The sequence below is a fragment of the Bactrocera tryoni genome, chromosome 1 (assembly GCF_016617805.1).
Source record: "Bactrocera tryoni isolate S06 chromosome 1, CSIRO_BtryS06_freeze2, whole genome shotgun sequence".
NCBI classification, from domain to species: domain Eukaryota; kingdom Metazoa; phylum Arthropoda; class Insecta; order Diptera; family Tephritidae; genus Bactrocera; species Bactrocera tryoni.
Genome location: NC_052499.1, coordinates 55042484 through 55067726, shown reverse-complemented (window position 1 = coordinate 55067726; position 25243 = coordinate 55042484). Strand labels below are relative to the sequence as shown.

The 25243-nt window shown below is 37.2% G+C and overlaps 2 protein-coding genes and 1 long non-coding RNA gene across 3 annotated transcripts in view; 2 read left to right on the top strand and 1 right to left on the bottom strand.

Moving 5' to 3' along the window:
• The first annotated feature begins 661 nt into the window (after nucleotides 1-661).
• On the top strand, nucleotides 662-19886 carry LOC120766542 (esterase E4). Its single transcript, XM_040092119.1, has 9 exons — nucleotides 662-1213; nucleotides 12167-12271; nucleotides 17114-17250; nucleotides 17318-17479; nucleotides 17621-17810; nucleotides 17865-18402; nucleotides 18473-18642; nucleotides 18712-18992; nucleotides 19260-19886. Exons 1-9 carry the CDS (start codon nucleotides 662-664, stop codon nucleotides 19450-19452), a joined length of 2328 nt encoding a protein of 775 aa, XP_039948053.1. The 3' UTR covers nucleotides 19453-19886.
• Nucleotides 19887-20572: 686 nt separating this feature from the next.
• LOC120767085 (DNA-directed RNA polymerase III subunit RPC3) lies at nucleotides 20573-24000 on the bottom strand. The gene is made up of 8 exons (XM_040092956.1): nucleotides 23958-24000; nucleotides 22829-23156; nucleotides 22612-22739; nucleotides 22056-22548; nucleotides 21896-22001; nucleotides 21485-21834; nucleotides 20825-20992; nucleotides 20573-20754 (listed from the first exon to the last, which is right to left on the bottom strand). Exons 2-8 carry the CDS (start codon nucleotides 22973-22975, stop codon nucleotides 20578-20580), a joined length of 1569 nt encoding a protein of 522 aa, XP_039948890.1. The 5' UTR covers nucleotides 22976-23156; nucleotides 23958-24000; the 3' UTR covers nucleotides 20573-20577.
• LOC120767087 overlaps nucleotides 23372-25243 on the top strand; it is an 87219-nt gene continuing 85347 nt past the window's right edge. Inside the window, exon 1 of the long non-coding RNA XR_005704650.1 lies at nucleotides 23372-24024. This is a non-coding gene — a long non-coding RNA (uncharacterized LOC120767087). The remainder of the gene's footprint in view (nucleotides 24025-25243) is intronic.

The following is a 25243-nucleotide window of genomic DNA, read 5'->3' as shown; positions in this document are numbered from 1 at the left end:
GTATGCATTCAAAGAGTAAACTGCAAACAAGTGCAACACCAACAAACAACAACAAATGGCAGCATTTCATTTGCGAAAACAAACCTGCATCTGCCGTTTGGCCGATGGTAGTGGTGATGATATTGCTAATAGGCGCAAGCAATCAGCTTTTGGCAACTATGTAAGAGAGTTAACTCCGCAGTTGCAGGCGAGTAACGGAGTTGGAGTGTGGCCAAACGCGCATGCGCCGCGAAATCGAGAGTGAAAAGTGAATTTACCGTATGTGAAATTGTTGGAAAATTGTGAGCGGAAGTGAAAAGCGTAGAAAACCGTTTATGCAACGGAAAAAGTGCAGTGACTTACAATAAAAGGGTTAAAAAGTTGAGCGCAAGCAAAAAAGTGCCTAAATAAACAGCAACTGGTCATTGTATTCGGTAACTAAAGTGTTACATAAAGTGTACCAGCACACACAAGACATGCATTTTACGCTCTCTGCAATCAGACTTGTGTGCTACTAAACTAACCGGCTGACCGAGTGCCCAGACGAGCGCAATTCAACACAAAACTGGCTGAACTGACAAAGTGTTCAATCGGCGAATTGACTCGTGCGACACTCGTGCGCCAGCGTCGTTTATCTAACCAACCATTCAAATCGGCACGCTCTTCAATCGTCACAGTCAATATGAAATACCGTTGCATTGCTGACTTTGTTGTTGTGGCCGTTGTCATTGTGGCGGCGAGTGGTCTCATTGTGTTCGCCATTGCCTTGCAGAATGCCAGCCGGCGATTGGAGCGAAAGCTGGCGGCGCATGAAGCCAATTTGACGCAAATCACAGAACAGTTGATGCTAATTGGCACAACAACAACAACAACAACAATGAGTTCAAAACCAACCGAAAGCGACATAACAGTGCCAACGACCGAGCAACGAGGAAGTAACGATATAACAGATGCAACAACAACAACAACAGTTCAGCCAGTGTCGGTAGAGCGCAGCGTCGCGCCGGCGTATGAGCAACCTAGAATTGGTACGGCGGGTGCAATGAACACCGCAACAACAACAACAATTGTAACAAGAGCAGCTGTGCGCACTAGAAAAATACCGGCATATATAACAACAACAATAAATGCTGCTGTCGATCGGGCACAATCGTCGCGACGAATCACAAGGCTCAAAGCGAAACTGATGCCAGCAGCCATTGTGGCAGCACGCGCGGCAACCAACACTTTGGAGGTAAATACGCGTGCGTCTGTATGACCCTGCAGGGCTAAGAGCATTAATTGCTAACCGGTTCAAGTTTAGTGCACTTAACTTTATTACTATATTGAGAGGTTTTCCCATGAAAGCCACTGTGGACTTAAAAATGTGATTTACCATCTATTTATATTTAAGCCGGATTGATAAAATTTAATACAAATCTTTATTATCGCCTTTAAAATAGGCTCCTTTTGAGCCAATGCAAGCATTCTAATGTTTAATCCAATTTTCTTTACGCTTGTAATAATCCTCGGCTGACGCGGCTTTTAGTATCTTCAGCAAATTTTGGTTTTTCTTGGATTCGGCTCATTTTTGAAGCGCCTTTCGCTGGGCTCCTTGACAGTTTCGAAAGTCAATCCACAACTCGTCGCCAGTATTGACACGTTTGATAAATATAGGGTCATCAGCTACTTTGCCAGTCATCGACGCCGTTTAGCAAAAGATTTTGAGCTTTGGCATGAGTCTAGCATTGACACGTTTTATATCCAAAATATTAACCAAAATCTGATATCTTTCTGAGGCCAACACGACGATTTTTAAGCTCTTTCAAATTTTAAATGTTATCGTCATTAACAGTGATGGATCGGCGGCTTGCAAGAGCAAAGTTTTACTGAATGATTTGACTACTCAAATGCATACCTGTGTTCTTGATAAAATAGATATCCTAAACTGAAACATTTTCAACGATTTCATAGCCGTGATGATAAAACTCGCCAAACAAGCATTTCTCGCCCTAAACAAACAGCTGTTAAACACACACTTTACAAGTATGACATATAGACATATAGAGATCAACGTTAACGTGAACATAAAAATGTGTGTATCAATGTAGGGAAAACAAGTTTGTCGATTTAAGCGCGCAGTTTAAATGGACCAGTTCTGTTCAAATTTCATTGTCTGTCACCAATTATGTTACCGAAAAGGTACTGTACATCACAGAAATATCATCATTTCATCATTTTTTTAAGTGGTCACTAATGGTAATATTATCCGAAATAGATTTATCACAAGTTTCTCTGGAATTAGGGCAAAATAGCGTTATACTTGGGCGCCGGCGTGGATGTTCTGCCGATTTCATCTACCTACCGTACAAGTCATCATGAGGTGGTTCGAACAAAATAATTTTACACCGAATTTCATATGAAATATATCTAATTTAGTTCCCACGGATATGGTTTTTGGTCCATAAGTGGGCGACGCCACGCACATTTTCAATTTTTAGAAAAGGCCTGGGTGTAGCTTCTTCCTGCCTGTTCTTCCGTAAAATTTAGTATTTCTGACGTTTTTGTTAGTCGGTTAACGCACTTTTAGTGATTCTCAACATAACCATTGTATGGGAGGTGGGCGTGGTTATTATCCGATTTTTTCCATTTTTGAACTGGGTATGGAGATGCCTAAAAAAACGACTCTATAGAGTTTGGTTGACATAGCTATGTAGTTTACAAGATATGTACAAAAAAATAGTAGTTGGCGTGGCCACGCCCACTTTCAAAAAAAATTAATTTCCAAATATAGCCGCTCCTAATGCCAAAATTTGGTACTCAAATTTCACCTTAATATCTTTATTTATGGCTTAGTTATGACACTTGATAGGTTTTCGGTTTTCACCATTTTGTGAGCGTGGCAGTGGGCCGATTTTGAGCCAAGAAATACGTGTACCAAGTTCCTCACGATATCTCAATTTTTACTCAAGTTACAGCTTGCACGGACGGACAGACAGACATCCGGATTTCAACGCTACTCGTCACCCTGATCACTTTGGTATATATAACCCTATATCTGACTCTTTCAGTTTTAGGACTTACAAACAATCGTTATGTGAACAAAACTATAATACTCTCCTTAGCAACTTTGTTGCGAGAGTATAAAAATGTTTGTCGATTTAAGCGTGCAGTTTAAATGGACCAGTTCTGTTCAAATTTCATTGTCTGTCACCAATTATGTTACCGAAAAGGTACTGTACATCACAGAAATATCATAATTTCATCATTTTTTTAAGTGGTCACTAATGGTAATATTATCCGAAATGGATTTATCACAAGTTTCTCTTAAGTTACAGGAGATATCTCTAGCAAACTCTGTGAAAGAATACCTTTGACTTCATCCCATATTATCAAAACAGTTGGCAAGGTAATAAACATTGCCACCTTCCATATAATAGTACCACGCATTGCTAATAACAATTAGCATGATAAGATGCTAAAGCAAAAAGACAGAAGCTTACTTGGCAGACTTAGTTTTGGATCCAAAATTTATCTCTGACACTGAAAACTTCTAAGCGAGTTTTTATATCCCTTAACTAGCCTCCTAACTGGTTCAAACGAGATTTAGTATACAAAATTTCTATCAGGAACATTACAAAGTTTATTTTTCTTCTCCATTTTTTATATTTTGTATCTCTTTTAGTATCGAAACAGACCTAATTAGGTAATCGAACCCACACTTCAATAACAATCGAGCGTAATTTAAATGAAAAAGTCTTACTATATTTTGCCCACAGTGTGCTGCAGCTTTGTGCATGAGAACTAGTACGATCTCGGCGAAATTACCTCAGTTATGAACCACACGTCTCTCTATATTTTTTGAATTTCCTACAGGGCATATGCAACAGATGCGCATTTTTATGTCTAACCGGGAAAGTATGCAAAATTGTATGTGGAAATGTATGTGTCAGTATGTTTTCTTTGCCACGCACGCGTTGCAGCAAATCAAACAACAAAAAATACAACAGCAAGCAACTGGCATTCATTTATTATTATTATTAGTTATTGTTATTTTTATTGTTGTACATTAGCTTTGGCGGTAATAAAGTTGATTTGCGCTTTTGGTGGCGCTGCGCTTCATTGTTCATGTTTCAGCATGTCTGTGAGCTGCGCTTGGCGTTTGTATCAAACCTTTTTTTCAGACAATGCGGAAGTGGCAGTGCGCGTCAAATGGCTTTCATATTTTTTTTTTTTTTTTTTTAATATTAGAGAATTATGCAGTAACTAATGCATCTGTTTATGATGCACAAATGGCTAAAGTTTTAGGTCGGTTTTCACTTTACTAAATACAGTTACTTTGAAGAATTAAATTACGCATTATGCAACTTTTAAGCTTACATATTGGGGTGTTTCTTCAGTTAATAGTTGTTAAATGCACATTTTAATTGACAAATTAATTTCAGTGATTACTTTTTATGCTGATGACACCTGAGACAAGTGATTTTTGAAATTATTTTTTTGGCAAATACATGGCATCTAATAATTTTGAATAATTATTAAATAAATAAAAGGCAAATGTGTTTGCGTGTTGTCTACCAAATATCCAACAATGATGGATCAAAAGGTGAAATAGGAACCGAAGCAGGCTTTTTCTAAGGGATATATATGTGCATAAGAGGGAACGAAAAGGCAGACGAGTTGGGCCAGTCGGGGGCAGCTAGGAACATAATTTCCCTAAGCTGTTCCAGAAAATTCAATTTCTTCAAAGCTTATTTTAAACAGTGAACTCTATAGAAAAGCCTCAGGCAGATAGATCAAATCTCTTTTACTCGGCAAAAGAGAGCTTAGTAATATTGTAAGGGTCATCACAGGCTACCTACACTTAAAAAGTGAAAAAATGGTTTATCTCTTTAAATACCTCGCCCTCAGCCTCTATACTCGACTGTTCTCAATACTCCAACTTAAGAGACATTGGACAGTTGGGGTGAAAAATAGTCTATATTAAAAAAAATACTGTGTTGCTAGATAAGGCTAAATTGAGTTACCGTCGGGCACAATCAAGGGCCTAATGATGGCTTTGCTTTTCAATCACGCAGAAAACCATATGGAATTAAAGTAACATTTCTACTTTCCAGAGATACAGATGTAATATTACCTACTTCGTGTTATCGAATCCATATTTACTTGAACTGATAAAAAACAACATGTTCACGTATGCCAACTCTTAATCCACTTTTCAAAACACTTATGGTAAGCCTCATGTGGGATGGTCTTCAGGGCCTATAGCAAATGGGTTCTAATGTCTTCAATTCACTCAATGCCAATGGAATTTTCAGTTTCGAAAATAGAAAAAAGTCACAGGGAGCCAAATCTGCGAATACAGTGGCTGACCAATGACTATTGCTTCGTGTTTGACCTAAAAGTCAGTCTCAATCATACTAGAGTGAGGCGATGCATACAAGTCTTTTGGTACGAGTCCAGCATTAATACGCTTCATACCCAAAACATTAACCAAAATGTGTTGAGGCGATACATAAGGAATGTTGAGATCATCTGCTATCTCTATCAGGCCAACACGACGGCTTTATAGCACTGTTACTTCAACTTTAACGATGTTATTGTCAGTAACAGAGATGGATGGACGAGTCGGAAGAGGCAAGTTTTCGATGACTTTACGACCTTCACTGGATGCTTTGTGCCGCTCAAATACTTGTGCTCGTCTTAAAGTAGTGCCATCACTGTGATTCTATTAGATACACAAAATGTCAAGCAAACATTTTGGTAATTTTTTTCATGGTTAAAGTTGTCAAAGAAACTCTTAACGTCGTAAACAAAAAACTGGCAAACAAACAATTTAGTTGACATTAAAATCAAGCTTTATACGAAGATAAAAAGATTATACACACTAATCTAGGAAGTAACTGACAACCTGTTGAATCGTTGAGGAAGTATAGGAAACTGTGTCGTGTCTTAGCGATGTCGCCAATGAGACATTTGAAGAATGAAACAAAAATGGCCAAAGTTTACAATTGAGATGCGCTATTTTGTTTCAAAGAATTTTTAACACGGTTCATTCTTAGGGGATAAAAGCTTGCCATTTTTGTTGTAGGATTTATCTTTTCATTGAAAATAGGACTGCGTCTCAAAGGTTTCTATCGTGCGAGTATTCAGATTTAAAAACAAGGAAAGGTCACTGTAGTCCCAAACTATCCCATTGTTTCGATTTTAATCATGCGCGGTACCCATGCATAAAGGATCTGTCCCAGCGGCAGCTGTCTCGATCAACTTTATTTTACGCTCATCCCAAAAATCAGTTCATTGATTAATTGTTTTTGGATTTTGCTTCGTAACAGACTGTTTTAAATGTCAATAGCCTTCACTGTTTTCTATTTTCTGCTCATTTGGCATATGTGATTTATGTATTCCTTGCTTTTCGAAAGTTAGATCTAACTACAAAACATAAGAATTTACTCTATTGGTCTTTTCAAGATTACGAAGTACCTACACATATGTACCGACAGTGATCAACTGGCAGCTTTTTAAACCCCTATATGGTCTAAGTAGGTAGGCGTGCAGCCCTGTTGTATTTCGGGCTCAATTAGCACTAGCTGTGCTATTTTGGTGCACTTGTCGTGGACATTTATGCTATTGCTTTCACGTTTCACCTTCTCTTTCAAACCATTTTGTGGTTTCAATGAAGCTACTAATGTCCGATATGCTTTTTGCAGACATCCATTCAACGTTTGGTGCTTGATGGATTCCGAGTGTTCTGTGTCTGATCTGCGATAGGGCTCGGCATTCACAGAGAAAGTGGAAGATTGTTTCCTTATTCCCTACTAGTTTGCAGCCTCGGCGGATGTTGTTGTAGCGCATACCCATTTTGGATGCATGTTCTCCAAATGACCAATGCACTGTTATAGTAGCAGTTTGCCTATAGATACTGTTCCTGGACCTATTTAATAAGTCGTTAGTTCTTTTCTTGTTATATGTGGGCCATATCTGTTTAGTTATATTGCATTTTGTTATAGTTTTCCATCTATTATTTGCTAATTGTTGAATTGTACATTCTCTCTGATTGATCCTAGCGGGCTTGGTATATCACTCTGTCTCGGATTCGTTTAGTAAAGCTTCTGCCCTTGGCAACTCGTCTGATTTTTCGTTGCCGAAAATGTCCCTATGGCCGGGAACCCAGATCAAGTTTAGGTAGAGTTTGTCTTCTTGTGTGCTTAGTGCATTCTTGCAGTTAAGAGTATGCTGGAAATGGTCTAATAATATTTGAACTAAAAATTGATAACGAAGTTTCTGCTTAGTAACGGCTGCAGATGTCGTTCTGAAAACATGCCCAAACTGTTTCCTTTATATTCTTCTTCTTAATTGGCGTAGAGACCGCTTATGCGATTATAGCCGAGTTAACAACAGCGCGCCAGTCGTTTCTTCTTTTCGCTACGTGGCGCCAATTGGATATTCCAAGCGAAGCCAGGTCCTTCTCTGGCTTCTCTTCAGTTGTCGAATAAATCTTTCGCCTTTTCTTTATATTGGGTAGTCGAAAAAGTCTTTTCGTATTTCTAATCAAACTTCAACTTATTTTTTTATACCTATACTAATAAATAAATAAACAAATACGTACCATTTTGATCGTCAATATTTTAGAGCTACTTAAACATTTGCTAAATTATCATCAGATATTCAAGGGTTTTTAAGAACTTAATCTACTTATGTATGTACTTACATACATATATAAGAGGAAATGGATATCTAAATAATTTTCCTATTTTATGCAATTTTGGCTGTAAGATCGACTTAGCCAATATTAGAAGGCTAATTGAAAAAATTAAAATGAAGACTTTTCAACAGCTGCGATGGTTAAATTCGCTTTTAATGCGACACCAATAATATAATATTTGAATAAACTAACTAAATTCACAAATTGAACAAAACATGCATCTATTTAGATAATATTAATGTGTGCCCACTTCCAGGTCAAAGATTTATGGAAAAAATGTATGCTAAATGCAAATTTCTACAACTAAAGTTCAAAGACATTACTTATTGAGTTCAGTTATATTGAACTCGTTTACGAAATATTGTGGAAAAGCACAGACACTTTATCAAAATATGCGGAAAGACTCTTCAGCGATTTTGATAAAAAATTGCGTTTACCGAAGCGTCAGCGAATGCTTGTGTATAGCATTGATAAAAGCAAAACATTTACACTTCGGAAGTCTGCAGGGCTCTTTGAGTGCACGAGTTCGCATACACACCTACATACATACATACATATATGCATGCATTGCATATTCATGATACTTAAACAATGTAAATGACCAAACCTGATGTCCAACAACGCTTAACAGCTGAAGTTGAACTTGAAAATTTTTAATTTGGTAAAGAGGTAAACGGCGTAAAGGCGATAAAAAGAAGTGCGACATGCAAGCGAAGAAGAATTGTGTGACATGCAATGTGAGAAAATTAGAGGATGGTTGCATGTATTTGTGAATAAACGTTTCGTTTTTTCATAGAAATGCACAAATGTACTTATTATTATTTTATATATAGTCGTATGTATGTATGAAAGTTTGTATAGATATTAGTATTTCATATTTATGTATATATGAAGGCATGTATGTACACATATACATATGGAAAAACATACATATGTATGTATGTGCATATATAAAACCAGTATTTTCGCCATTTATGAAATGAAGTTGTAATGGCAAAGCGCAGTGAACGAAGCGTTTGAGATCAACGGTAAAAGATTTTAGCAATATTTGTGAGATTTTAATTGGAGTACAAAGCGGCTCAAACGAGACAAAATTTTATTTGCTGATCTTTAAGCGTAAGCTTATTATACAGCGAGTCATTAACAGTTGTAAACCAGCCGGCAAGCAATTAACTCAATCAGACGCAACAAAACACTATTGAGGTTATCATACAGGCTTTGCGACATATTAGTGTATGTACTATGTATGTATGTATGTATGTACGAGTACGAGTTGCAGCAGCTGACTGGTTGGCATTTTTTATAAACAGCACATAGATACCGTTACATACATATGTATGTATGCATATTCATACATACATAACATACAATTCATAGCAAACCATTTACTCTAATTGCAATTGCTGGTTACTCATACGCCATGTCCGCACTTTTATATGACAATTATAAAATTTTATTGAATGCGAATCGCATAATTGTTTTTTGATATGTAATCTAGTAGCTTTAATTTGAATTAGTTAATGTCAAGGTTAAGTTTGCAAAAACCGCTATAAACCATGAATTCGATAATTACCGTTGCAGTAAGCTTTTAGTTTCGAAAGAGACAATTATCTAATTACATGCATGCAATGCAGCATAAAGTCAACTACCAGTTACCAGTGGAGATTATGCCTGAAACTAATATATTGGCCAGATTGAGTCATAAGTAAAAAAAAATGAATTTTCCGGTTTTCGCAGTTTGCTACCAAAAATCCAAAGATTTGACTTCGAATTTCGAATTTGAGCAAATTTTAAAATTGTTATTAATAATAACATGTATGTAAGTTACTAAAAAAGTAAAACTATGAGTATTTTGCTTCCTTCAATAGTATACAACATTTTCCAGTTAGTCTCACATGACAAATGCTATAAGGGTTAAAATCGGATCCTCGAAAAAAGTTTATTAAAAAACAAAAAAAGTGACAAGTCCGATTTCGTATGGTTGTAAATATGATCAAGCGCATGTGGTCTAGATATCTCAAAAACGGACATAACATAAGGGGTTAGGCCAGTCTATGTCCCTCTTTAAGAACTGAATTTCCCGTTTTCATTCTTTATTAAAAACATTCTGAGTATACAAGTATATCAAAATGGCACATCAAGGCTAATTGAGCCCGATAGGGCTGCACTCCTACCTACCTATACAAGTATATGTATAAAAACCTATATGATGATATTTTGATACCAAATTGCAACTACTGGGGGCCTATTCTGTAAATCGATTCGAAAATGTATTCTATTCGAAATTCGGATCTACTTTATCATTATGCGAAAGTTGTGCCACCCTGTGCCAGAACAAATACGTACAATTTTCGTTTTTGCTTTCTACAACTCAAAAGCTAACGAATATTTTATTCGAAAATTGGCTTGAAAATCCGAAAATCGAGTTACAGAATATAAAAAATCCGAATTCGAGTAAATTGTTTTTCGAATCGAGTTACAGAATAGGCCCCCTGGCCCAATCGCTGACATCACTTTTTTCAAAAAGCTCTCAACGGGGGACGGTGATTCTAAGAACTCGCGCTAACTAAAAAAAGTAAAAGAAGGCCTAAGTTCGGGCGTAATCGAACATTTTATACTCTCTAAATACGTGCAGATGTCGGCAATATTGTAAAATGGAGCGAAAGGGCTTCACTTCATTGGGCAGAGTTATCATCCAATTTCGCCTATTTTCGTACTATCGTAAAAAAGGTTAAAAAATTGTTTTGTGTAAATTTGGGGGATATAGACTTATGAGGAAGATATGTTTTCTTCTTCTGTATTGACGTAGACACCGCTTACGCGATTATAGCCGAATTTATAACAGCGCCAGTCGCTGTTTGGCGCCAAGCAGAGATTCCAACTGTATCCAGGTCCTTCTCCACCTGGTCTTTCCTACGGAATGGAGGTCTTCCTCTTCCTCTGCTGCCCCCGGCAGATATTGCGATGAATACTTCAATAGCTGGAGTGCTTGCATCTATTCGAACGACATGACCTAGACAGCGTAGCCGCTGCCTCTTAATTCACTGTCGTTGTATACCGCGTAAAGCTCGTACAGGCAATATTGGATAACAAGTGACTTGTAGAATTTGGTCTTTGTTCCTCGAGCATGAACTTTACTTCTCAATTGCCTATTCAGTCAGAAGTAGCACCTGTTGGCAATAGTTATCCTGCGTTGAACTTCGAGGTGTTGTTAACATCGAAGTTATTACTGTCAACAGTGACGTGGGAGCCAAGTCGCGAATCTTGTCCTTGTTAACAACCAGACCTATACCCTTCGCTTCCTTATCCAATCTGGAGAAAACAGAACTAACAGCATGGTTGTTGAGACCAATTATAACAATATCATAGGCGTACGGTGGCAGCTGTACACTCTTATAGAAGGTTGTACGTTTCCTATTTAGGTCTGCAGCTCGAAGTATTTTCTCCGGTAGTAGATTGAAGAAGTCGCATGATAGAGAGCCTTGTTTGAAATATCTGTTTGTATCGAACTACTTGGAGAGGTTCTTCTCGATTTTGACGGAGCTTTTGGTACTGTAAGTTTTCACAGCAGTATTAAATTTGCGGGAATACCAAATTCAGACATAGCGACATTAAGGCAACTCCTTTTCGTGCTGTCAAAAGCAGCTTAAAAATCGACGAAGAGGTGTGTGTCGATCCTCTTTTCACAGGTCTTTTCCAAGGTTTGGCTCATGGTGAATATCTGCTCAGTTGTTGATATTCCAGGCCTGAATCCACACTAATAAGGACTAATCAGTTTGTTGAAGGTGGACTTTATTCTTTCTCACAGTACGCTCGATAGAACCTTATATGCAATATTGAGGAGGCTTATCCCACGGCAGCTGGCGCAGGTTGAGGGGTCTCCCTTTACATGGACTGCACATGCTTTCGTCCGACCATATTTTACAAAGAAGCTGTTGCATTCTCCTTATCAGTTCTTCGCCGCCGTATTTGAATAGCTCGGCTGGCAATTCATCGGCCGACCCGCCGTTTTGTTGTTGTTCAGACGGGTACTTGCTCTTCAAATCTCTTCATGGTCGGCAATGGAACATCTGTTCCATCGTCATCGCTTGGGGAATCGAGTGCGCCATCTGCTTTCACTGTCATTCAGCAAACTGGAGAAGTGTTGTCTACATGATTTCACTATGCTCTGGGCATCAGTCACTAGATCACCGCTGGGGGTTCTACAAGAGTATGCTCCAATTTATTGATTAATAGCGTTTTATGGGCGTGGCAATGATCCGTTTATGTCGTGATCATTTGTATATATAAAACCTTTATCTATCTCGCTTAGTTTTCGGTGATACAAACAAACGTTAAGTGAACAAAACTATTATACTCTTTAACATCATCTTCCAATAGTATAAAAATTATAAATATATCTACTATCTCATACATAAGTCATTTAATTATTATAATATCGAAATGCATGCTTGTAATACCTGATCTTGCAGTATTGTAATCACAAATATTTCGACTTTGCAGGAGTCAACCGCATGGAAGACATTAACATCGCATCCCAACTCGCTGGTGCAACTGTTTCCGTCACGTGCGATGCGCGTCGTTCAAGAGGTGGTGCGCTCGCTACGCGTAAGTAAATACAATATTACAGAATCAAAATGAAAACGAAGAAAAAGGGGTCTGAGGAAATCGTCAAGAAGCATATTCCGCATTTGTGTGAAAATGCCCATTCGCAATAAGCATTACAAATCAACCGCAACCGCATGCTAGCGACAAAAACGAACCCGTTGGAGCCATTAAGGCATTCCAACGGCAACAGTGACCTTCGCCACAGAATAATGACGACAAAAAGTGGGCACACAACGAATGAGTTGTGAAAAATTCGCAACCAAGTAAATTTGCTGCTAAATTATAGCTGAATTTCTATAATATATACCCATACTATGTATGTATTAGGGCGGGTCGATTTACAGCGAGCCAAAAAAACATGGAAATTTTAGGTATTATAAAAATTTGTGCACCTGTTTTTGAGATATCCAAATGAAATTTAATACGTAGGCGCATTTTCATATTCTAATGATCATTTTTTGGTATTGGTCAGATTGAAAAACTATATAACATATCCCCCATACAAGCGTTTATTCAGATATTTTAAACTTCGCCTTAAAACTCGCTGGCTTGATACCAGTTTTAGACCTATATTCCCACACGCAAAGTTATTCAGAATAATTGGTAGAATATTCCCAGCATCCGCGATTTAATGGAAAAAGAATCGATCCGCTCTAGTGTGTATATTTACAAGTGCTTTAGGCAATTGCCAAGTCACTCCAATCGTTTGAGAATATTTTTTAAGCGTAGCTGGTTGATTGGCTGCTGCTGCTTGACACACTTGGCAATTCTGAAAGCACGCAAACCGACAGAGAGGTGTGACGGTCGTTAAAATTGACATTTTCGACATAAGAAATTGAAATTGAGGAGCAACTTCCACATAATTGGTGGCAATTCATAACTCTTGTGTCTGCACTTGTTGTTCGCAGTGCGTGCAAACATGTTAGCAGTAATGGGTTTGGTTCTAGTGGGCGGCTAAAATCTATGATGCAACCTTGTAACGCTTTCGGCTGTCGATTGTGACGTTGATTGATATTTTTTTAGAATTAAAGAAACGCCTTGAAGAATACGAATTTTTTCAGATTTAGAAAACTTGCTCATCAAATGAAATTTTAGGAAATCTTTGAACAATATTCCATTCTCGGTAGGACTGCATAAATGATATTATATAATGGATATTTTTTGAATTTTTCCTTACTATCCGCCAACTGAAATCAAAAACCTGCGACAAACCTTAACTAGTTCTCATACAAAAACCCTTCATTAGCTGTGGCAGAGTAATTTGAAAGACCTTTCAATAGTAACCTTTGCAGATTCCATCAACCCAGTTTTTAACAATAGTATCGCATAGATCTAACTGTGCAATGGACTTGTCAACTGTAAAAATAGAGTAAGGCTCAAGTGAACTTTTTTACATAAATCTTTAAGTTAAGAAATTCTTAAACATGAATGTAACGGAGACTAAGCCAGTAAGCTAGTGAGAAACAACCAAACCCTCTCGAGGACTCTAGAAAAGACCACACTTGCAAAGAAACTCAACGGGCGGCGCTCATCAGCATATGTGGTGCATTAATTTCAAAACCGAACTCCAGCGGCTCCTTCTCTGCTCACATATACCGATGAGGGAGTTGTGGGTGGAAAGAGGCAGTTGGAGGACCGGGGCAGTGAGCTTTTCCACGGATGCGTCAAAGCTTGGGGGAAAGGTTGGTGCAGGGTTTTGCTGTCAACAGCTCTCTATCAACTCCAGCTTCAGACATTCTGACTATTGCAGTGTCTTCCAAGTCGAGGTTGTAGCCATTAAGGTAGCAGTAGATTTAATGCTCCGGAGTGCAGCCTCTTTCAGAGCAGTGACCATTCACTCAGATAACAGAGCGGTGTTACTAGTCTTGAACTCATTAACAGTGTCTTAAGGGTTGGTCGAGGAGTGCCTAACCTTGCTATTAATATGTTCGGGTGGATTTGTGATAAGACTGGTGTGAGTGCCAGGCCATAGCGGAATCGCTATGTTGTGGGAGTTTAACAGGCCATTGCCATATTGGCGTTCATGCTGTAAGGTTAAGAATCTTATCAGACGCCATCTGCAGAAACTGTATGGAAGAAGATGAGGTGGAAACAACGGAACACTTCCTTCTAGACTGTCCCACGTTTTAAAGGTCAAGACTTAAACATTTGGGAGCGCTTATCTTCACACATCTCACCAAACTGGCGGAAGTGGAAGCAGCCTATGCTAATTTGTATTAGCTACCAAGCGTTTTGCTAATTTATAAGTTCGAAAACGGAAGTTCTTCTTTTCTATGACTTCACAAAGGACTACATATACCACGTGCTATCTTTGATCAGCCATCTAACTTATGATTGTCGAAACTTACGTTATTGGACCACTTAGCATATAACCGCCACAAAAACTGCGTGATCACAATTAAGTTCTTCTTTGGAAAACTTTTTTATTTCATGAAAATATCTTCACGATATGTTAGATTCTTCAAAACAAAGGTACAATATCTAAGAAATTGTTCAGATCGAACTACTATAGCATATAGCTGCCATACAAACTGACCGTTTGAAATCAAGGAACATTTTGTATTCGTGAGGGGTGGTATAACATTGGTGGAAGCGAAGTTAACGTATTATTTATGCCGTTTTTTAGAAGAAACGTTCAATCTGTACTCACATGCCAACCCACTCGGCTATATCGTTCGTCAAATTTAATTGCAATCTATGGCTCGCAAGAACAAACAAGGGTATAAACCAATGCTTAGGCACAAGTGCACATGAGAATGAGTTTTAGGCGCATTGACACCGTTAGCCAAAAATGCTGTTCAAGTTGCAAGTTTAAAATGTCGCTCTAACCACGAGCACTACATCAGCAGCTGTTGCTTACCACATATTTTCGGCAGTTCGTTGCCTTGTGCCGATTAAGTCAAGAATTTTAACATCAACACAGTCGCGTTGAAAAATTTTGCAGCTGATTTAGATTTAACTGAACTTCTGACGGCACAAATTAGCTGCCGTAAAGAATTGAAATAACTTTTACTTTTTATTTTTCCACCTTTAGAAGATCTAAATAGTTAGTTGGAGACATTTTCTTAAAATTAAAAACATTTTTTTCTCATGGGCTCACAAGAACTTAACTATAATGGTGGCACCTAATGTATTCATGAAACATTCTGCATCTTCTCGTGAATTTTTCAGTAAAAACGTTCTGTTAAAAAGTCGAAGAGAGAACCGCCAGGGTTAAGTCTTATCGAGGCCGAAGTGATAAGATAATGTCACAAAATATCGGCCATCCTTTGTTCAAAAATTCATCACGGTTAATGTTCATCTCTTCTGAAATCATATTGAAATCATTGAAATTCTATGGCACCGGAGTAAAAGATTTCTGTAGCAATTTCTAATCATAGTTTGATTAAAATCTCTATTTAAAATGGTGAGAAAATAAAATAAAAATGTTGCCGAAAATACAGGAAAGAATTCTCTTTCAAAATTGAAAAATTTTTCACAAGACTGTAATAAAGCAGTTTGCCTAAAAGCTCTTGCTGAAAATTTGTGGTTGGCCTTCACGTTATACATTAAATTCTCATATTTCCATATTAAAGTCAGTCAAGGTAGCAAGAATTTTAAGCCGAAAACACCTGCTGGTTTAATGGTGGGTAGAGCTTCGTCTAAGAATGAGCAGCATTATTATAATTGACCTACTAACTTTCACAAAATTGCAGGGCGCGCCAAATTTTATTTTGTTATGTAAATATGGTGATATCAAGAAGAGATAAAATTGAGTTACGAACTAAAACTCCAGATTTTACTCAGTTTTTAAACGAAGTTGTTTCTATAGTTTTATTTGAAAATCAAAGTAAAGTACTATAAGCAAAAAATAGTAAGACTTTATTTATCATTTTAAAATTCTTAATTTATTCTTTAAAATCCATGTTATTCTCTCAAAGTTATCCCTCTTGGCCCAACGTTTTTCCAATCCTCGAAAGAGTTGTTAAAGTAAATTTCCGGAATAGACTTCAATGCGCATAATGATTCACCTTTGATGTCTTCAAAAATATGAAATCAAAAAGATTCTACCCGAAACAGCAGTGCTGAATAGAACGAAGTCTCTCGGAGCTAAATCAGGCGACATACAATGGTTGCGGCACGAAAACGTCGATGAAAATTGGCGCAGAAAACCTCTCACTTATGGGTTGTTTTCCAAAAATTCTTGTCGGCCCATAATTCTGGCCTAGTTTTACGAATAGTTTCGCGCAAACGACGCATAAAGCTGAAATAGCATTTCTTGTTGACAGAATGCAGGTCGGAATGAATTAGGAGAGCACCAAATCTCGACAATCGAATAAAGCTCTCAACATAACCTTAATTTTTGACCTGCTTTGGTGGTTATTCGACTTCGGTTTACCTTTGCCACGTTAATTGGTCGATTGATGGTCTGTTTCTGGGTCGTAAGCATAAAACCAAGACTCATCGCCAGGAATTTATACGTTTCATGACATCCTGGTAGTCGGTAAGAATTGTTTCACAGGCCTTAACGCGACGCAGTTTTCAACAAAAATGAGTAAATTTGGAACCAATCGTGCTTTCACCTTTCTTAGGCCCAAATCTTTCAAAAGGGGTTGCACTGATTCTTTCGATATTCCCACGATGACAGTAAGATCTCTGACTGTTAATCATCGATTCTTAAGCACCAATTCCTTTATTTTATTGACGTGTTGATCATCAGTTGATGTTGAATCAATTGTCACAAAAGGCCTTTTTACATCAAAATTTATATTTTATGCCGAAAAAAGAGATCAGAATTCTCTGGTTAAGCATAAATTCACTCTAAATTTTACTAAAACTTTTCGATGTCTAAAACTATTTCAGAAGGACACAAATGTTGTAATCGAAACTTCATTGGGCAAAATTCGTGGACGCTTTCAGAAGTATAGATCCGGTGAACGCGGTGGCTACTACAGCTTCAAGGGCATACGCTATGGCGAGGCACCCATTGGTGCAAGGAGGTAAAGTCACCACTTGAGCATACCAAAAATCTCTTGACATTAAAAATTTCATACATTTGCATTTCAGGTTCCGTGCGGCAGCGCCTGAAAAGCCCTGGTTAGGTGTGCGCGATGCGTCACGTGAGGGCAACAGCTGTCCGCACAAGAATATGATACTGGACACATTCAAAGGCAACGAGGATTGTCTATTTCTCAATGTTTTCACCACACGACTACCCAGAGAGGATGAGTGAGTGGGCCAAATATGATTTTAGTGGAAATTCGATGATTTCATTGAAGAATCTTTTATATATTACTTACATGAGATATATAATTACTCAAACTCTTCTAAATTAACTCTGTTTTTAACGCCATCCACTTTCCACTGCAGTGAACTACAGCTGCCTGTTATGGTGTGGCTACATGGCGGCGGTTACTCCTTCGGCTCTGGCAACACTTTCCTATATGGCCCCGACTACTTGGTTGCGGAGGATATTGTCTTAGTCACACTTAACTATCGCTTGGGTCCACTAGGCTTTTTGACTGCAGGTCCCGATGCGCCGGGCAATCAGGGTTTGAAGGTAAGCAAAGAAGGCATATTTTTGAAAAAAATTATTAAAAAATATTTGTCACAGGATCAAGTGCTTGCCTTGAAGTGGGTGCGCGACAATATCGCCGCTTTCGGCGGTGATCCAAAACAAGTCACAGTTTTCGGTGAATCTGCTGGCGCTTCGTCCGTGCAAATGCTACTACTCTCGCCACTCGCAAAAGGTCTGTTTCACCGTGCCATCTCACAAAGCGGTTCAGCGTTGAATCCTTGGTCGATGGCCGACAGCTCGTCGGAACGCGCTTTCCGTTTGGCCGCCAACCTAGGTTATGTAGGTGCCAATGATACGGATGAGATTTTGGAATTTCTGCGACGCGTGCCCGCTATGAAACTGGTGGAGGCTGCGCCCACAACACTTACCGTTGAGGACTCGCGCAACAATATCGGCTTGCCGTTCGTGCCCGTGGTGGAAGGTTATTGGAATGCCGAAGGTGGTAGAGAAGTATACTATGAAGAGCCCTTCATGACACAGCATCCCAGCGAAATGTACCAACAACACAGATTCCATAGCAATGTGCCGTACATGACGGGCTACAATACACACGAAGCCATGCTTTTCATACGAAGTGAGTAAAAACAACAAAAATGCGAGTGAAATGTGCTCAATGCTTCCACTGTTTTCTTTTTTTTCGAAAGGACTACGTAAGAATCCAAAACTGCTGGAGATTATCGAGAATGATTTCGCTCGCATGGTGCCACGTGACCTGAATGTCACGGACGACCGTGAGCGCGTCACACGCGACATACGTCAATTCTATTTGGGCAACAAGCAAGTGGGCATTGAGTCCGTGGACGAAATGATTGCTGTGCGTAACACGACTTTTCCTTTAATCACGAGTCCATTGAACTCAATATTATTTGCATGCTTTTTACAGCTCCTCACGGATCTGATGTTCCTGCAGGGCATACGCAAGACTGCGCGCAATCACGCCAAATACGGCAGCGCGCCTGTTTATATGTACCGTTTCTCGTACGACGGCGCGCTGGGACTGTACAAACGCATGCTGGGTCTGACGCGTCCCGGCGTGTGTCATGGCGACGAAATGGGTTACTTATTCAAATTCGGTTTCTTCAACTTGAGCCTAGATCCGCGCTCAACCGAGGTGCTCGTGAAGAATCGCATGGTGCGCATGTGGACCAATTTCGCCAAATATGGGTAAGTGCCAGTGGAAATATGCAAATGAAGGGTGATCCAATTAGAGGTTCCCCACTTTTTAAAGAAAAAGCATAGAAACTTCAAATTTAGTGGGAAATGTTTATTATATTTCAAAAGAACATTCCTTGTCATTTATTTTTTGAAGTTTATATCTTTCAAATCTGTCAGAAAAAGACTATTGAAAAATGTGCCTCTACTTGGATCACCCGTAAGGTGTGTTTTATATATATTTAACACTTGTTTCTATGCTATATAATCACAACTCAGCAATCCAACGCCGCAAAATGTGGAGGACACAATGCTGACCACCAACTGGACGCCCATAAATCCACAGACTGTGATGGAAGATATTAATTACTTAGATATTTCCGTTAATCTGAACATGCGCAGTAATCCGGAGTCAGAGCGACAACAATTTTGGGATTATATGTATGAGCATTTTAACGGTGCTGCCATGTAGTCACACAAAATTCCCATTAATATTTATAAATAACGGTGCACCGCTATATACATGCATTTCTTACAAAAACAAAAAACATTTCGTTCATAATGCCATAAACCATAACATAATTATGTCACAAAAGCAGCATACATACATACAAAAGTAATAGAAGTTCGCTGCAGTTGAAGTTTTAAGGGGCACCCTAGTGTGACAGCCTAAAAACAGCTGTTTTGAAATTTGAAACAAATTTAAAGAATACACAGTAAATTTTTTTTCAGAAAAATATTAAAAAATTTTTGAGTTACACATGATCACCGACGGTCATTCCGGACTGATCTATAGCGGTCCGATTTGAACAATTTCTTTGGAGATTAAACCGTTGCATTGGAAACTATATCCTGACAAATTTCGTGAAATTTCAAATGAATGATCCTGGATTTTGATCGTTCAGGCTAAAGGCTGACCGTTCCAACAAATGAAGAGCTTATTGGACTTTGTTAAAAAAAATTTTGATCAGATCAAATTAGGTTATTGTATGGATAGCTAAAGAGAAAACATACAGATATATTTATAGTGATTTGTATGTTATTTTCAAAAGTATAACCGATCGAATTATGAACAAAATAGATTATTTTTTTCAATTCACCATCGGTGTGCCCCTTAAGTAACTGCACGTGACGCTCGAAACGTAAACAAATAAATTTATTAAAATGTTGAAGTTCTATCATACACAACACATCACTTTCGTCACCAATTTCAGCGAGCTAACTACAGTAGCTCGTTCATTTGCGATTCATTGCATCGTAAAAAAGTTTAATTTAATTTAGTTTTAGTTTAAAATTAGCAATAATATTTGTAGTTTAGCATGTAAGTACTATTACACAACATTACAAGTTTTCATATGACCAGTGCATTTACAATATTTATGTCTGTATGTTTATACGAACACACACACATATATTTATACACGAGTTTCTGTACTTTTACAACTTTTTTTCCTTCATTTGTATATAGTCAGATTTCTGCAGCTGTTGCAGTGCTTTAAGTTATCATTTTAAACTTTAAGTCCAAATTTTGTTAAAAATAAAATGGCAATTACATTTTTTATACATAAAAATAAATTTAAACAAAAATCGCGTATTTTTACATTAATTTCTTGTCTTTATTTGAAAGTGTCGTTGGCACTTTCGTGTGAAACAGATACATTTGTAATAGAAATATGCTACTATCTAAGGTTATTTCAGCTTTCGAGAGAGTCTTGAGACGAGATTTCACCTTTTCCAGTATCTCTCTCTCGGGCGGCGTCAAAGTTTCGAGTATCTGCGTAAGGAAAGTATATAAAAAGTTCAGTAAGCATATAAATTAATACTTATTATATAACAGTACATACCTCGTCAATATATTCGGCTGATTCACCACGCTCCTTCATTGTTGCAACAATGCTGTCCAACTTTTGTGATTTCTCAATTAAGCGTTTATGCTCGGACTTTTCGAAATTGGAGCGCTCAATTGTGTTATATAAAGCTTTGTAGCAAACATTTAAGACCATGCGCACGCTCTGGAAAAATAGAGAATTAAAGGAGACTAAATAGCGAAAAACTTTAAACACAAATAAAGAAGTTTCCATGCAGGAACTTAATTATGAGAGTTCAGTTTGTATGACAGCTATGACATAGTGGCGCGATCTGGAAAATTTATTCAAATATTGTAGCATTGCCTTAGAAAATAATACATATACAATTTCGGGCAGATATCTTGTCAAATAAAAAAAGTTTTCTATACAAAGATCTGATTTTGATCGTTTTGTTTGTATGGCAGCTGTGATATAGCGGTCCGATATTCACATTTCTCACAAAAGAGCAACTTTTTGGCTTGAATAGGACGTGTGTGAAATTTCAAATCGATATACAAACGTCTAAATGGACGCAGCTCGTCCTGCTAATCATTTATATATTTATTTAATAGGCTCTCCGACATTTCTCTCTGGGAGTCATACGTTTCGTGGCAAAATTAATATACATGTATAGTATTATGTTCAGCGTATAATTACCTGTCTGGGCTTGAAGTGGAACAAGAAGAAGGCTTTAGCAGGTCCCGTACCACCACCGCCCGCTTTTCTAATCGTTTTTATTTGTATAAATTGATCTTGGAATAGATAGTACGACAATAATTTCGCCTCACGCGCTGGTATCATCGCCTCCTTTTGCAACTCTTCTTGCTCGATGAATTTCTTCATGTAAATAATGCGAAATATACGGGACGCCTTGGAGCCATAACGTTCGGTTATGACATGCCCAAACCAAGCCAACGTTAATTCCTCGAAAGCGCGATTTAAATCTACGACATATTGGCCACCGCCCATATCGCCGACCTTGCGTATGAAACATAAGGGATCATCAGCTGAAATATAATGCAATTAAATGTTATAAATAATAACAATAACATAATAAACACTACACACCTATAAGCGTGACGTATTGATCCAAATGTTTAATCAAATCCAGGTTGTTTGATTTCTTCTCAATCAATTGCTTGATTTCGGCTAGTGTGAATGGGTTCGAGCATTCCTGTAACATAAAAAATTAAATACACTTTTATAAATAATAATATATCATACAAACCTTTTGCCAGGGATCTGTACGCTCATACATCTGTTTCAGTATAAACTTAAAGCATTCACCAGTGCTAGCACCAAGTTTCTTCTCTATAGCACCGATCATTACGGCATCCCGAAAATCCTGATGGAAACGACTGAAATTTAAATGCCAAAAAATGCCTGCATCTGCAGCTTTTTCCACATTTTCTTTGCCAGCTTGCACTTGTGCGATGAAATGTAGATTTATATCTGGTGGCACAAAGTATTGATAAGCATCAATTTGAAATTTCGGTATAGTTTCCTCTTCGCCAGTTATCAGCTGCGGTAAACGTATTAAATAATTATCGCTTACCATAGTCAAGAAATTGTCACGATAGGTGTCGACTTTTTCCTTGACTTCTGAGCTGGCTATACATTTGAGCAGCACATTAGTAGCGGTTTGAGGACCGCCATGCAGTAGCTCCTCTGCAATGGCAGCACCAACTGCCCCATACTTTGTATGAATCAATTGCACATAACTGTTAGGGAAAGCAAATAATCAAGTTGAATAAAGAAAATAAATAACAATGTGTCATACACACCCTGGATAACGTAATATGTTGAAAATCTCTTCACGCTTCAATGAGTACTCCGCCAAGAATGGGTTTGATTCGCAAGGTATAAACACAACCAGTTGATATTTAATAAGCACCGCCAATGCAAGGGACACCTAAATAATAAATATACACATTTTTTGCTTATTATAACTCAAGAAAAATAAACCTCTATTTTTCATGCAATAGCGACAATTTATCTTACCTCTTTACGTGATAGTTTTGTTGTTTTTAAGATAGCCGGCAATGTGCGTGAGACTGCACAGAATAAACAATCTGCAACAATTTGCACTGTTTCGCCGAATACCTGCTTCACCACCACTGAACAGAGATTAGCATATTCTATAGACATTTTGGAGGCAGCAGCTAGACGTTCTCACATTTAATACAAATATTTATTTAATAACCACCTAGTTTAAAACGATTAATTATGTTTAGGAGAAAGCGTGCAACAAATATTTTACACTTGGTCAGCTGTTTAACCAGATGTGAGACGTTGCCACATTGTTATAATTGACATTTAGACGCCATACCTTAAACGATATATATTTTACGGTATACGGTATTACTAACCAATTGCGTAATTCGGCATAGTATTGATTAGATTAGTTAAAATAAAATAAAAATAATTCTATGTATGAAAGCTTCGAATAGTAAGTGTTAGATTTGTTGTTCAATCAATTAATTTTTATAAAATTTAATATATCGATAACAATCGATATTACTTGTTTTGATTTCGAATAAAATACATATTAGAAGTAAAGTCAACTATTTAAATACAAAAAATGACTACAGATAATACAACACATTGACAAAATTATATATCTAGATGTCTTTAGTTTCCTTAAGAAGTACCACAAGTCTGTCTTTTTTTATTGAAGATATTTATCGAAAGCTCTCAGTACTTAGATTAATATTTCGTACAGGGTTATTGCACTACATATAGGACGTCAGGTGGAATAGAAATTGCGCCCTTTTTTATGATAAAAAGGAAGAAATTGACAAACGAGAAGATAATTAATTTCAATTTGTCATGCAAATTTGTAAGAAAAAGTGTTCTTTGTGTAAAAATTGAAAAAGTGAAGATTTATTGCAGTTTTTATTTAAAATGTGTGTGTTAAGTGAATTTGTGAACGACTGGAGGAGTGTTTTAAAGACTTATTGTAAAAATATATCAAGTTCAAAGTGGCGAGAAATTGAAAAGAGGAAAGCTGTCCATGCAAGCAACATAGCATATTAAGGAGTATTGCAATATACACCGTATTCCTGAGTGGTTTCCCACTGGGTGAGTGCGAAAGCTAATGACTATTGTATTTTTGCTATAACTTAATTACCGATAATGATTATTCCACCATAAGTACTGATGCAAGCGAATTTAATATTCAAGACATGGAAGTTTGGGTGTGTAAGACATCTTATTAAGGCTTCAAAGTAATTATTAAGAAGATTATATATATTTTTTTTATGAAATAGTATTATTTCTGGGTGAATTAAAACATTTTTAAATACTTTAATTAATGATTTGCGTAAATGTAATAAGAAAATAACTTATTACCCTGTTTCAGCTTACTTGTACTGGGTAATTACTTTATTTTATTCATTTAATTTCATACATACATATATTAATGTGGTTGTTTTTCTCATTAGAAAAGGATTTGAAGGCTCAAATTTTCATAATGAGAGGTTCCGGCTATGTACAACCATATGTACAAAATAATCTGTATATAGAGCATCTAAAAAGCAGGCGATATTCAATTCTATTGATTGCTTAAGCTAAAAGAATATAATAAATATGAAACTGTGCATGTGGATTCATTGAAGTCTTGCATTTACTAATAAGTATGAAGCTTGGCTGAAAATATGGACAATGCTGCAAAAGGGCTTGCTTGGTTTTCATGATCATGTTGTTACACAGGTGCTGCTTTAATGGCACCTGTGTTCATAGATATATGCACATATGTATATAAGTACATGAGTATAGATTTATACGCTTTCATTGTAATTTTAAAACCACAACCAAGAATAAAAAATAAATAATACGAGTAAAACTACATACATACATTCCTAAAAGGTTATTAAGCGAATTATCAATTAACAAATACAATTAAGCGTATAAATTATAATCTGTAATCCACAACTAGCTTTTTAACAATTAAATAAATATTAAACTCACAAATAAATATGTATGTATGTAAGTACATAATATTTGTAGATACATATGTATGTATGTATGCGCTCTAAATTTCTAAAACATTTTGGAGCTCACGCTTAAAGATTGTTGTCCGTCCGAGCTTTTATCGAAGCAATGTGAGTAGCAAAAGCATATTTTACCACGTGGCCAAGATATGCTACGCTCTAGCAAAATAGAATTAATCAATTATACTATTCAAAGAATGTTGATTGTTCAATTGCAATTGAATTAAGCTTATTCAGGCGCATATTTATGTCAATTAAAATCAAAGGTATTATAGCAATTAGTTTACAGTTTAAGCTACATAAGACAAATCTCTTAAACACGTGTATGCGTCCTACGGGGTTAAAGTCACCATGAATTATTTTCGGTTGACTCAACACGGTATTAGACACACTTTTTATATTTAATATATCTGCGAGATCACGG